Source organism: Hipposideros armiger, unplaced genomic scaffold, assembly GCF_001890085.2.
Source record: "Hipposideros armiger isolate ML-2016 unplaced genomic scaffold, ASM189008v1 scaffold_121, whole genome shotgun sequence".
Taxonomy (NCBI): Eukaryota; Metazoa; Chordata; class Mammalia; order Chiroptera; family Hipposideridae; genus Hipposideros; species Hipposideros armiger.
In genome coordinates this window covers 2,070,930-2,086,026 of record NW_017731471.1, presented here as the reverse complement: position 1 = coordinate 2,086,026, position 15,097 = coordinate 2,070,930, and the positions used below count along the sequence as shown (strand labels likewise).

Here is a 15,097-nt window from a genome sequence, read left to right as displayed (position 1 = left end):
GTTATTGGTTATTGGTAGCTTATTGCCAGGTCAAGGACTCTGAGTTTTTCTATCATTGGCAGTTGATGTCAAAGGAGACACATATATTGGGTTAGAAAACTAAGAGGTGATACTAAATACATTTTAAGGTTTGTTTGCAACCAGCCTATAAGCTGTTTAAAAATTGTTGTGTCCTAGAATGTGATCAAGGCAGTAACTTCTCATTGACTTCCAGGCAGGAGAAACCCACAGATATACAATAAGAATCTAACTGGGCAGCCACCACTAGCCAAGGAGCAGAATGGCCCAGAGAAGACAGAGCAACTACAGAATGGCATGCTGGAAGTAGAGCTGTAGAGGAAGCAAGAGCAGGACCAGGTTTGTGGCCACTAGAGGAAACACAAAAAGGTGGCATCATAAACAACTTGGATGAAGCTCACACAAGTCTGACTTTATGAATAATTTATTGAATCTATTGGAAATAAAGATTTAGGAATATAGGTGAGAGAGTGGAAGAGTAATTGACCATGTGAGATATTATTATTATTCTGCACCTACTCCTTCACACATCCACTTCCCTATGGAGAAAAGAAGACATACCTTATCCTTTGTTAATAACAACATCAAAACAAAAATTAATCAAACTTTCAGAAATATTTTGTTTTAATATTTAATACACAGCTTACAAACACATTTTACACAACTACAAAAGTCAGAGTCTACTGTAATATGGTTACCTATTTAACCCAGAGTGAGCCAGACTTTGGCCCCATTTGTAGTCAATAAATTCATCTAACCTGCCAAGATTCAATGACTTTAGTGGCAGATATGCATTTAATATGTATATTGAAAATCATGTTTTATAATTTAAATGTATGCAATTATATGTGTTAGTAATTCCTCAGTAAAATTGGGAAAAATAATCTCTTCTCAGGTCTTTATCTCCTAGTTGTTATGGTAATTAAAGGCAGAGAGAATGAGTGCATAAATCTTGTTACATTTATTGATGTCAACTTTATAAGGACTATTTTTTTGGATATCTAACTAATCACGATGTACTTTCTTTTAAATCTCTCAACAAGTATTTATTGAACACCTACCATTTGTGTGTTGCTAATAGAACTAGATTAACTATATGATCACGATATATCAACAGATTTTCTAATTTATACCCAGAATGCAGTCTTCCATGATGAGAGAAATATGCAAGCCTTAATTAACCTAGTAATAGAAACTTACTACCAAAGTCTTAATATTCATGTAAAATTTTGGGTTAATTTTCAATGTTATAGATTACAACATACAAGGTCTGACAATTAAGTTCACAAACTCATCCTAGAAAAAGTGCTACATACCTCATTGCTGAATATCATTATTGTCACCTACAAAGCACTCCCCTTGGGAAGCTATGCACCAATGCCAGTGCCTAGTCCAGCCTTCAAAGCCCTCCTATAGAAGTAGGAGTGAATTGGAGCTTTCTATAGAATTTTGATAACTTCAAGAGAATTGTTAAACCAGTCTGCTTTCTTTGATTCTCCAAATATTTTGGATAATGTTTATTACTCATGATAACAATAGGCCAACTTCAAAAAAGCAGAATTACTGTATTTCGAATAGGACTTCAAATACATAGGGCATTTCTACCCAATGCCCTTAAAGTAAGAGGGAGCAAGGGCCAGAGTGAGCAGATGTTTTCTTAAGAGAATTATGGAAAACAGAAACCTCCAGAAGAGAAACAAGTAATAATTTTGGAAATTTAAATTATATATATATATGTATATATATATATATATATATATATATATCACACACATACACACACACACTGGTGATATTTATATTCCAAGAAATTTTTGGTGTCGTAAATAGCTAGCCACACCTCGGCCAACTGGAACTCAAATATCTGGCAACCTCAGCTATCCAAACACAGCTGACAGAATCAGAAAGGAAGCAAAATAGTTCTGCATAGCCAAAATAGCTGTAATAAAGTCCATAAACTAAAACCCATATACTTTGTTCCATAGGAGAGTTTCCCTTTTCCACACACACCCTGTCTAAATAAAATGAAATAAGCAGGCTTTACTCATTTTTGTTAAACTGTCACAACTAGCTTGATTACTGTATTTTCAACGCCATAATATATTAGAAAGCATTAATTGAAATTATAGGCCTTCATTAGGTAGTCCTACTCACAATGGCAAGGAGTAAGAACAGATAGCCTGAAAAAGTGGAGAAAGAAGCACTTATACAATCAAATATATAAGCACTAATAATTCATAGGGCTATTTTAGTGTAGCTACAAGCAATTCTACACATTTCAATAGCTCTTAGAGAAGCAAATGTGTGTGTGTACTGTATAATAACTGATGTTTCTAATAATGACCCTCAATCATCCTGAAAAGATTACATTAAATGTTAGTTGAAGCTCTTTTAAAATAATAACAATGACATTAATACTAATAATAGCAAAAACACTCATTTGTAAAGTGCTTTAGAGTTTATAAAGCGCATTCCAAAAAGTATGCCTCATATTGACATCATCTAGTCTAGCTTCCTTATGGACAGGTAATAAAAATGAAACCCAAAGAGAAGTAACTTCCTCAAAGTCACATAGGTTTTCAGTGCTAGACCTGAAACTAAGATCCTAGTTCTCTGAAACAGGATTAACGCTTCTTTCATACACCATGTCCTCATGTTTAAAACAAACTGCTTAAGTGGGTAGGAAAGAATATAATTTAGAAACATTTCCACCTAAAATGTTGTTTTTAAATATTTAGGTACTTAAAGAGCTACTCGATCATTTCTATAGTATACAACTGTCTAAAATACAGATCCCTAGAGGACTTCAGAGAACTTAGGTTTTACCCTGTTTTTTATCCCCCTGTGGTAAATGTTATCCATTTTTGTTTTAATAGGCAATCACTATTATAAAAATAAATTAACACAAATAAAACATTTTATAAATTTTCAATCATATAAAGATAAGAAAAATATTTATGCCATTCATGCATTCTTAATAATGGGGATATGTTTTGAGAAATGCATCATTAAGTGATTTCATAGTTGTACAAAAATCATAGAGTGTACTTATACAAACCTAGATATAGCCCACTACACACTTAAGCTATATGGTATAATGTATTGCTCCTAGGCTATAAGTCTATATGGCATGTTACAACACAAAAACACAAAACAACATAAGATTCAATCAAGTACAAGAGAAAATGATACAATCAATAGACGCAGTAAACATGAGATGTATAAGCCTGCTGCCGGTGTTAGACAACATACTGTTTTACAGTAAACTTATTTTTTTCATAAATAAAAAAAGTATATTCTAAAAAATGATAAAGATATAGTCTAGTAAATACATAAACCAGTAACATAGTCATTTTATCATTATCAAGTGTTATGTACTGTACAGTATTGTATGTGTTATACTTTTATATGACTGACAGCATAGTAGGCTTGTTTACACCAGCATCACCACAAAAATGTGAGTAATGCATTACACTATGATGTTATGGCTGTGACATCACTAGGAGATGAGAATATTTCAACTGTCTTATAATTTCATGGGACCACCATCATGTATGTGGTCTAGCATTGACTGAAACATTATTTGGTGCATGACTATAATTTTATAAAACTAACTAGTGCTTTTTAAAATACTATCTTAATAAAACCCAATATATGAAAATTTAAGCTTCAAATTTTCCAATGTGTATGATTTGTATTACAAAATGATTTAAATACAGAAAATTTTTAAATAACAATTTTTCATTTTGCATTTATAATAAATTCAACCCATCAATGTCCCCCTTACATACATCTTTACCTGTGAGAAATGAGGTCCACCTGAAAAACGATATGCGTGTGTGTGAGTCTTCATTAACTCATTGTTTAAATCTATCAAGCAAAATTTTGACTGAGGTTGTATATAGACGAATTAATATAGTCAGACCATGGTATGGTTGGTTTTAATAAACAAATATAACAAAATATTTTCTAAATGAGTACCAATATATAAAAGCATGCATCACGTGCTTTTCTCATAACTCCTATTAATATTAATAAACTTTTCCTCTTTAGTCTACTTTCTTCGAGTAGTGTACATTTTCTAAATAAAACTGGGATAATATTGCTCTCCTATATGTTTTTAAATGTTTGGCAAGTTCACCTCTGTCCACCTGTTTCCAATTTACATTTTTTTTCAAAGAATGTGAAAAAACTGGAGCCATTGCTGAGGAAGAGGTGCACAATTCATTCTGTTGTTCATCACTGTCTATAAAGAAAAATATTTTCTTATGTTCTCCATAGAACAATATGTTTCTATTTGGACAGAAAATATAGGTATAAATAGTTCCTTCAGGAGGATCATTTTGAGAATGAAGGAAGGGGGCCATATTTTGTTAAGGCACTCAACAATACCATTTTTTAAGAAAAATCTTCAAGGTGACATAGCTAAACTGATAGAGAATATAGATCATTCTAGCTAATTGTTTGATTACATTGTCTTGGAATCATCCAAAAATTCAAGAGAGATAGTTTGAAGATCCTCCTTCCTGCGATGAATTTCCAAAACACTGTCCTCGCATCTCACACATGACTGAAGAACCAGGCCACCATGTTCTGAAAATCTATCACGAAATTCTGAGGTCATAAAATAATATATGACGGGATCAAGACAGCAGTTCAGATTTGCAAGACACAGTGAAATGATGTGGAAACATAGAGTACTCTTAATAAAGGAGCAGTTCGAAAAGACATGTTGCTTCACCATCATAAAGAGTGGGAAGTTAAGGTGGTAAGGGGTAAAACACACAATGAACACCACTGCACACATCATGACCATCCACAAAGCTTTTTTCCTCTCTTTGGCATTCTGAGGGGGAACTTGAAATTCCCGTAAAGACTTTCTCGTTTTCCATGTGCAATAAGTAATAATTATAACAGGTAATACAAATCCTCCAAGTTCAGCTACAGTTACCATGCCAATGGAGGAAGCCATGCTAATGTGCTGAACACCTAAATCGGCAAAGCAGGATTCAGTGTTGTTGGTTAAGCCAGTACTTCTCAGAATTGGAAGTGGCAAACAAGCAGTGCCCACGATGATCCAGATGGCAGCACTGATGCCCACATCGTACCTACGCTTCCAGTCTCTGGCCTTGAAGGGCTTGAGGAGAAAGAAGCACCTCTGAAGGCTGATGCAAGTCAGGAAGAAAATGCTGGCATACATGTTGAGATACTTCAGGTAGAAGCACAGCAGGCAAAGGGTCCTCTGGAAAGGCCATTGGTGGCTGATGTAGTAGTAAATCCGGAGGGGTAAGGACAGCACATGGGCAAGGTCAGCCACAGAGAGGTTGATCATGAAAATGATGGCTTTATTTTTCTTGTTGATGAAGCGGCACAGGACCCACAAGGCTACACTGTTGGCCAGAAGACCAGGGATGAATATGAGGATGTAGGTGGTTGCATAGAGCGAGTACTGAAATGGCATTTGAAGATCAGTGCACTTTGTTCTTGTACTGTTTGTGCTGTTACTTCCCATCTTGAAGATGAATGTTCCTTCCTTAAGGAAAGCATGAGAGTGATGATTTCTGCAGAAAATAGAGTAAAAATAGCATCAAGGGTATGTCAGTCTATATTTGGGTGTACAAATATATTTGTTTCCTACCAAAGAAATATTCAAGTGTGAAATTTTGTAAATTCAAAAGGCATTTTCTGTTTAAATTGAAAATATCATGCCAATCTACCAATGAATAACAGTATTCTGGAAGATATTTTCAGGAATCAAAAAGATCACTATTTTGGCAATAATCTTAGTCAGGTTTTTCCCTTAGTAGTCAGAGAGAGTAAATCAAATTTGCAGAGATAACCAATAAGCAAGAACTCAGAAAATATCCCCCAAACATATACTCCAACCCTCTTGAGGGTTTCCACATTTCAGCTTTTCAGTTGTGTCCATATGTATTTTAAGTTTGGAATCTAGCTGATTTCCCTATTCTCAACCCTGGGAGAGGGAAATTTTAATCCATTTTCAATTACCACCTTACAAGGGTTTAACTGAGGTGAGGCTACAAATCTTTAGGTATAAAACACTGGATAAGAGCCTGTGGAAGGGCTAGCAGGTCACCAGGCCTTGGAAGCATAGGGGCTTGGAAAAGATGGTGCAACTTAGATAACATTTGGAACCTTGAGAATTTTGATGAGGGCAAAATTAGTCCTATTTATATGTCGTGCCACTTTCCAGAAGCTTCTATAACTTTAAGAAACTGTGTTTATTTACAGAATTATAATAGTTTCAGACATTCACATTTATTGAGACTATTCTTGCAAGCACTTCAAGAAACTACTACTAGAGTATGTGAAGAACTAGAGGGTATCTGGTTGTAGATATGGCAAAGGGGTTATCTCTATTTCAGTTCTCAGGGCAAGCTCAGTAAAAACTTATTAATGGAAATGACCACATTTTAAAAATATTTTTAAAGTATAGTTGGCATACAATATTGCATTAGTTTCAGGTGTACAACATAGTGATTAGACATTTATGTACCTTTAGAAGTGATCACCCTGGTAAGTTTAGTACCCATCAGACATCATACATAGTTATTACAATGTTATTGACTATATTGCCTATCCTGTGCTTTACATCCCTGTGACTATGTTTATAACCAGCAATTTGTATTTCTTAATTCTTTTCACCTTTTTGGCCCACCCATCCCCCAATCTCTCTCCCACTTGGTGATCATCAGTTTGCTCTTTGTATCTATGAGTTTCTGTTTCCCTTGTTGATTAGTTTGTTTTTCAGATCCCATATATAAGTGAAACCATATGGTATTTGTCTTCCTCTTTCTGATTTATTTCACTTAACGTAATAGCCTCTAGATCCACCCATGTTGTTGCAAATAGGAGGATTAAATTCATTTTTTATGGCTGAGTAATATTCCATTTTATATAAATACCACATGTTCTTTATCCACTCATGTATCAGTGGACACCTAGGCTGCTTTCATATCTTGGGTTTTGTAAATAATGCTAAAATGAACATAAAGGTGCATATATATTTTTAAATTAGTGTATTTTTTTAATAAATACCCTGAAAGAGAATTGCTGGGTCATATGGTAGTTCTATATTTAATATTTTGAGGCATCTCCATACTGTTTCCAATAGCGGCTGCACCAACTTACAATCCAACCAAAAGTGCATGAGGCTTCCTTCATCTCCATATCCTCACCAACGCTTACTACTTGTTGACTTTTTGGTTCATACCCATTTTGACAGCTGTGAGGTGATATCTCATTGTGGTTTTTATTTGCATTTCCATGATGATTAGTAATGTTGAGCATCTTTTCATATGTCTGTTGGCCATCGGTATGTCTTCTTTGGAGAAATTTCTATTTTTAACAATCATAATAGCTACAAAGTTCTTCCCTCTAGTGAGTGGAAATTTGTATCCCTGTCAACTTTCGGTTAAGACAGCAAAATGGGTAAACACTGTGCTTGCCCCCTCCCATTACTACATCAAAATTACAACTAAGTTATTGAACAACTACCATTGAGAACCACATGGAGACTAGCTAAACAGAACTCTTATAACTAAGGATGTAAAGAAGAAGCCACATCGAGACTTGTAGGAGGGGCAGAGATGCAAAATGGGCTGGTCTCACACCCGGGTGTGGTGGTTAAGAATTGGAAAGGATATCTTGGCTGCAGAGGTCCCACCTGAGGAGTCCCACACTGGGATCCCCACCCTGAAGAACGAGTGCCGAGAAGAGGAGACCACATGACATCTGGCTGTGAACATCAGTGGTGATTCTGTCCAGAAGACATAGAGGGTTGTTGTAGACCCAAGCACCCTCATAAAGGGCCTGAGCACAGACTCACTGGCTCAAAAACACTCACTCTAAGCTCAGCAAAAGGACAACAGCTCAAAAAGTGACAGGGACATATGAGAAGAAAGTGAATTGTCTGGATTCAGGGCAAGGGCTAGAGGGGCAGCTCTCTCTCTGGACTTAAAGTGCCAGCAGGTGCCATTGTTCCTTTGTTGAGCCCTCCCTCCACACAGCCTACAGGCACAGGCAGGTGCAAAGTCTGAGTCTCCATTAAACTGGCTAACATTGTTCTCACCCCACCTTGGTGATTCTCTGCAACCCCACTCCTCCTAATTTACATGCAGTGCCTGAACTTCTTTCAAAGGCTAATCCACACAAGCAGCTGGCCTGGGCCCAAACTGTAGAATTTCCTAAAACATCTCAAAGGGCTGCAAACCCCAAACAAGAAGCAGCTGGCCTCGGTGTGCCCTGTGCCTCCTGCTAAGCCACCCCAAGAACTGCACTAGTGGCAGTAATCCTTGGTTTACCGCATAACCACTCTCAGGTGCCTCCAAGACCAGTGCAGACAGCTACCAATTTTAGACCACTTTGTAGCTCATACCAGGTTGCCTCAGGCCAAAAAAAACCCAACTGCTGACCTTGGCCTGCAATGGAGCCCCTCCCAAGAGCCCCCAGAATCAACAGACCTGTCCAGCTTCAGGCCAGACCAGAGCACCACCCAATTAGCACCACATACAACACACCCAAAAGGTGGACTCAGCAAGCACCAGAGCCCCGCTAAAGTCAGTCCCGCTCTATGGGATTACACCCCACACAATAGTGTGTCCACTGTAGGCATGGTCAATCTTCACTGCCAGTCAGCCTGAGGGTCAATCCCACCCACTGACTTGCCAACAGCAATCAATGCTCAACTATCGCAGGAAGGCAGAGACAACCCACACAAGACACACCCCTGGAGCAAACTGCTCAGGTGAACAGGAAGACTGCCACAGCCTCACAGGACACCTACTATGTAAGGCCAAGTTAGCAAAAAACACCCAACTGGAACAGCAAAAAAAGAAAAATAAGGGCCGACCGAGTGGTGCGTTGGTTAAGAACTGGCTTGGGATGCCAGAAGGCCCGGTTTGGATCCCACATATGAGGGCCAGTGACACTGCCCTCTACAGCTAAGATGCTGAACAAAAGCTTGATCTGGAGCTGGGCTGTCATGAGTCTCTGGTGACGGCTAGGCTACAGCCCCTGCTGCAGTGGGCTGCCATATGCTACCATGTGTAGCTGGCAGCCAGTGTGAGCGGCCAGCAGCTGCCGTGAGCAGCCAGAGGCCGGCGACTGATCTGCCTTGCCCGGGAAGAGCGCAATGATGGTATCAGCTTGGGCCAGCGAAGCAATATCCTCCACAACTAGAGTGAAGAATAAAACAACAGTAACTTGTCTGTTCCCCTTCCCCCAATTCCCCAGTGCTCTTCCCCTACCCCAATTCCCCAATAAAATCTTAAAAAAAAAAAGGAAGAAAAGTTATTTCAAAAAACAATGAGTAAAAACTTCCCAACTTGGTGAAGGAAATGGACATACAAGTCCAGGAAGTTCAGAGAGCCCCAAACAAGAAAAATTCAAAGAGGTCCACATGAAGACATATCATAATTAAAATGCCAATGGTTAAAAAGAGAGAGAGAGAGAGAGAGAGAGAATCTTAAAGCAGCATGAATAAAGCAGTTAGTCACCTACAAGTGAGCTCCCAGAAAACTGTCATCTGATTTCTGAACAGAAACTGCAGGCCAGAAAGAATTGGTATGAAATATTCAAAGTGATGAACAGCAAGAACCTACAACCAAGATTACTCTACCCAGCAAAGCTATCTTTTAGAATCTAAGGAGACATAAAGAGCTCCCCAAATAGTAAGAAGCTGAAAGAGTTCGGCGCCACTAAACCAGTATTATAAGATGTGTCACAGAGATTTCTTTAAGAAGAAGGAAAAAATAATAAAAAATATGAATAAAAAATATTGCAAAGTAGAATTCTACCTCACAAAGGCAAACACATAATAAAAGCAGTGCATCAACCAACACTAAAACTAGTACAATGGTTAAAAAGCAAAAGTAAGAAAATTATGTGTAATTGAAACAGTAAATTAATGGATACACACAAACATACATACAAAAGAAATAAAAAATAATGATGACATATGTGCAGTAGGTGAGGAAAAACGGTAGTGACTTTAGAATATGTTCCAACTTAAGTGACCATCAATTTAAAATACAGTACTATAAAACATATTTTGGTATATATGAAGCACATGGAAATAAAAAATCTACAAAATATATACAAGAAATAATGAGAAAATAATCCAAATTCAATACTAGAGAAAGTCATCATCATACAAGAGAAGAAAGCAAGAAAATAAAAAAGGAAGAGAAAAAAAAACACAAAAATAATCAGAAAACAATGAAATGCCATAACTACATATGAGGTGTGATCAAAATATAAGGTGAATGCTGCTGCTAAGTGCCATCCAACGGAAAGGCAGGGATCTTCAATATGGGAAGCAGCATGTCAAACCTTAGTAACAGTATGTGACAAGTTTCAGCTTGTTCAGTGCAGTCAGTCAGGTGTGAGCTATGGTTGAGAGAAGGTGTGTTTTAAAGTGTGCCATAAATCATGGATCACGAACAGTGCATTAACATGAAATTTTGTTTCAAACTGCAAAAAAGTGCTGAAGGAACACACGAAATGTGAAAGCTAGTTTACGGTGATGCTGCAGTGATCATGAAGATGGTTTACAAGTGGTTTGAGCGATTTCATAATGGTTGTGAATTGATTGAAGATAAGGAGAAATCAGGATGTACTTCAACATCAAAAACCCAAAAGAATGTTGAAAAAATAAGTGAAATGATTCAATCAAACAGGTGATTGACTATTAGGGAAATTTCTGATGATCTAAACATCTGTTATGGTTCTGTTCAAAGCATTTTAACAACAGATTTGAATATGAGGCAAGTGAGTGTGGAATTTGTTCCATGCATTTTCACTGTCAAACAAAAGCAACAGCATTTTCATTGAAGTTGCACGATTGTGCCATTTCAGATTCCAGCTTTTTAAGATATGTCATCGTGGGAGATTAAACTTGGGTCTATGGTTATGATCCTGAGACCAATGTTTAGAATTCTCAATGGAAATCACCTAATTCTCTTTGTGTGGAAAAAAAAAGCACATCAATAAAGATCATAACATCAAGGTAATGTTAATTATGCTTTTTGACTTTGATGGAATTGTGCGAGCTGAGTTTGTACCCAGGAACACTACAGTGAACTGTTAATATTATAAGGGCTTATTAGAGTGTTTAAGAAATTATGTGCATAGAAAACTGCCTGAGAAATGGGCAAACAGTTTCATCCTCCATAATGACAATGCTCCATGTCACACATCGCTTCTGGTACAGCAATTTCTGTCAAAAACATTATGGTGTGTCCTCATCCACCTTACCACTGGGTCTGGCACTGTGAGATTTCTGGCTTGCCCCCAAAGTCAAAATGACCATGAAAGGTAAATGTTTTAAATTGATTCAGGACATTGAGGCAGCCATGACAATGCAACTAAAAACACTCATGAAAGAAGACATCCAAAATTGCTTCAAAAAGTGGCAAGAATGATGGGATAAGTGTTTTTGAAGCAAGGGGGAGTATTTTGAGGGGGATTAATGGCAATGTGTCTTTTACTGTAATGTTTTATTTAAACATTCATTGTATTGTTTGATCATGCCTTGTGTATACAATGGATTTTTTTTCAGTAATTTATTATTTTACTGTGAAATACACATTTTTTAAATTAGTTGCAGCTGTACATGGACCTAGAGACTATTATGTTAAGTGAAATAAGTCAGTTGGAGAAAGACAAATACCATATGATCTCACTTATAGGTGGAATCTAAAAAACTGAATGAACAAGCTAAGTAAACAGAAATAGTCTCAGAGATATAGGGGAAAAACTGATGGTTGCTAGTTGAGAGGCATGTGGGGATGAGGGAGAAGGCGAAGGGATTAGGCAACATAAACAGGTAACTACAAATTTGCCACAGGGATATGGAAGACAGTTCGGGGAATAGAATTAATAATGTAAATATTTTGTAGGGTGTCAGATGGTCTTATGTCTTGATAGGGAAACAACTTCATGGATGGGGTAGAGGCTTGATCACTGCACTGTACACGTGAAGCTGATGTTATACAATGGAATATTACTTGGCCTTAAAAAAGAATGAAACCTCGCCATTTGTGACAATGTGGATAGGCCTAGAGGGTATTATGCTAGGTGAAATAAACCAGACAGAGAAAGACAAATACTATATAATTTCACTTACATGTGAAATCTAAAAAACAAAGTAAATGAACAACTTCTTCCCCTCCCAAATCACACTCATTAATAGAGAATAACCTGATGCTTGCCAGATGAAAGGGGGGTTGGGAGGCTGGTTAAAAAAGGTAAAGGGATTAAGAAGTACAGCTTGGTAGTTCCAAGTAATCATGGGGTTATAAAGTACAGTTTAGGGAACATAGTCAATAATAATGTAATAACTATGTATGGTGTCAGATGGGTGCAAGACTTATTGGGTGATCACTTTGTAAGTTATATAAATGTCTAATCTCTATGTTGTGCACCTGAAACTAATATAATATTGAATGGCAACTGTAATTGAAAAAAAAAGAAAGTAGAAAAGAAGAAATTCCTGTTATTTGTTGAGTGAATGACTGAATGCATGATGAATGGATGAATCAGGGAAAAAAATGCCCACTGAGAGGAAACGAATGGGTATCTGGGGAATTAGAATCTAGCTGTGATGTTTGATTTGACCACCAGGTGTCATAAGTATACCAATGTTCAACTATCTTTTGATATTTAACACATAATTTGTTTTTAAATTCAATTAAGGGAGAAATCATACTAAGGGAGAGAAGTGTCAACAACCTCCTGAAGACGAACCCTTTAAAAGTCATTTTAGAGAGTTCATTTGTGTTTGTGTTTTTTCAGCCTCCATACTTCCTCATATAGTTCTCTGAAAATAGTTTGGTTTCTAAATTTATTATTGATTTCTAGAATATTAGCGCTATTAAAGGTCACCAAGATCTTCTGATCTTGCCATTTTTTATAGATGAGGAAACCAAGTCCAAAAATATGGAGGTTAAATTTTCCAAATTCACACAGAAAATTAGTTGCAAGGCTGAACAAGAATCTCTTGCCTCCTACTACAAAGCAATTTTTTATTTTTCCAAGAACTTCTAATATAAAAACCATATTTTTGTAATTATATAATAGCAAAATAAACTTTCAGAAATAAACTTATGCCAGATTTTAGAACACTAATGTTGACAGTGAACTGTTACAGCAAGAGGGATTAGTTCGTTCCAAATATTCCAGGATAAACACAGTGTTTTCAAAAACAATGAATATTTCTAATGCCTAATGATAAGATTTTGTTAAAAGTCTGCTTAAAAGTCTTAGATTAGGTTGTTTTTAAACTTTCATTATTTCTTCACACAAGAATAGAGTTTCACATTAGAAAACAGAGATAAGCAAAAACAAATCAAAATATATACATATCTATCACCAATATTTCTATTGCTAATATTTTGGTGTATAACTTTCTACTCCTTTTCTATTACTATAGACCTATAAATAAATACATGTATAGATATTCTATCTAAATTTGACTCATATACATATATTTTTTATAATTGTAGTTTGTATTCAATTATAATTACTATGAATATAGTGTCTTGTCAATGAATAGATATCTAAATAATCATTTTAATGTGTACTTAGAATTCCATCAGAATTATGTACCATAACTTATTTAACTAGTGGACATGGAGTTGGTTTTCATTTTTTCACTATTAGAAACAGTGCCTTGATAAACATTCTTGTACACCCAACTTTGTACATTTGAGAAACTATTTCTATCGAATAAATTTTAAAAAGTGGAATTGCTAAGCTTTTGCTGTATAATGCCAAATTATCCTCCAGGAAGGCATCCTATATGAAAGTCTAAAAGATACTCTTTCCCATAACATCACAATGTCAGACTTATTGGTTTTCCAAATATATAAAATTGTTTTTAACTAGAGGAAAAAGTATGGTGTACAAAATTCTGACTCATTCTTTAAGGTCTAGCTGAAAGTAACTTCCTCTACATAGTCACAAATCAATCCAGGTATAATTTATTATTCCCAACTTAATACAGTGGTTCTCAAATTTGAGTATGTTTTAGAATCACCTGGGAGATGTCGCACCCAGAGTTTCTGATTCAGTAGGTCGGGGTAGAGCCCCAAAATTTGCATTCCTAATAAGTTCCCATGTAATCCAGTAACTACATGGTGTTGAAGAACACCAGCAAGGATTGTTTATCTGAGAAACCATGTATTATCTCCTCAAACATATTGTGAATCATTTAATTAATGTTACAGACTGAATATTTATGTGCACCCCAAATTCATATGTTGAAACCTAATCCCCAGTGTGATAATATTTAGAGTTATGGCCTTTGGGAGGTGATTAGGTCATTAGAAGATTAATGTCCTTATCAAAATGAGACCCCAGAGAGCTCCACTGGTGAACAAGGCACTGTCTATGAGCTAGGAAGTGGGCTCTCACCAAACACTAAATCCGATGGCATCTTTTTTTTTTCTTTTAAAGATTTTATTTGGGAATTGGGGAAGGGGGAAAGCCAAGTTGTTTTCCTTCAATCTTAGTTATGGAGGGTGCAGCTAGCTCAGCTCTATTCCCAGTCACCATCCAGTTGACCGTGGGCAGCTCACAGCCGCTCCACTCAAGGTGCTGTGTTCAATCTTAGTTGAACTATTCCATGTGGGAGTCAAATCAGAAACCTTGTTGCTAAGAGAGCACACTCTAACCACTGAACCATCCAGCCGATCGACAGCAGCTCAGGGCAGCTCAGCTCAAGGTGCTGTGTTCAATCTTAGATGGGGAGGGGCGCAGCCCACCATCCCATTTGGGAGTCAAATCAGCAACCTTGTTAGGAACATGTGCTCTCAACAGCTGAGCCATCCTGCCACCTGTTGGCAGCTAAGCTCCAGTGCAGCTCACTGGCCCATGTGGGAATCCAACTGGTGACCCTGTTGCTCAGAGCTTGTGCTCTTAACCAACTGAGCCACTTGGCTGGCCCCTGATGGCATCTTTTATTAAAGATTTTTATTGGGGAATTGGGGGATGAGAACAGCGCTGGGGAATTGGGGGAAGGGGAACAGACAAGTTGCTGTCCTTTTGTTCTTCAGTC

At 36.9% G+C, this 15,097-nt stretch overlaps 1 protein-coding gene across 1 annotated transcript in view; it reads right to left on the bottom strand.

The window, feature by feature from the left end:
• Nucleotides 1-2,982: 2,982 nt before the first annotated feature.
• LOC109385656 (putative P2Y purinoceptor 10) overlaps nt 2,983-15,097 on the bottom strand; it is a 37,724-nt gene continuing 25,609 nt past the window's right edge. Inside the window, exon 2 of the mRNA XM_019648164.1 lies at nt 2,983-5,579. Within this exon, the coding sequence (XP_019503709.1) occupies nt 4,487-5,579 (1,093 nt within the window). The 3' untranslated portion in view covers nt 2,983-4,486. The remainder of the gene's footprint in view (nt 5,580-15,097) is intronic.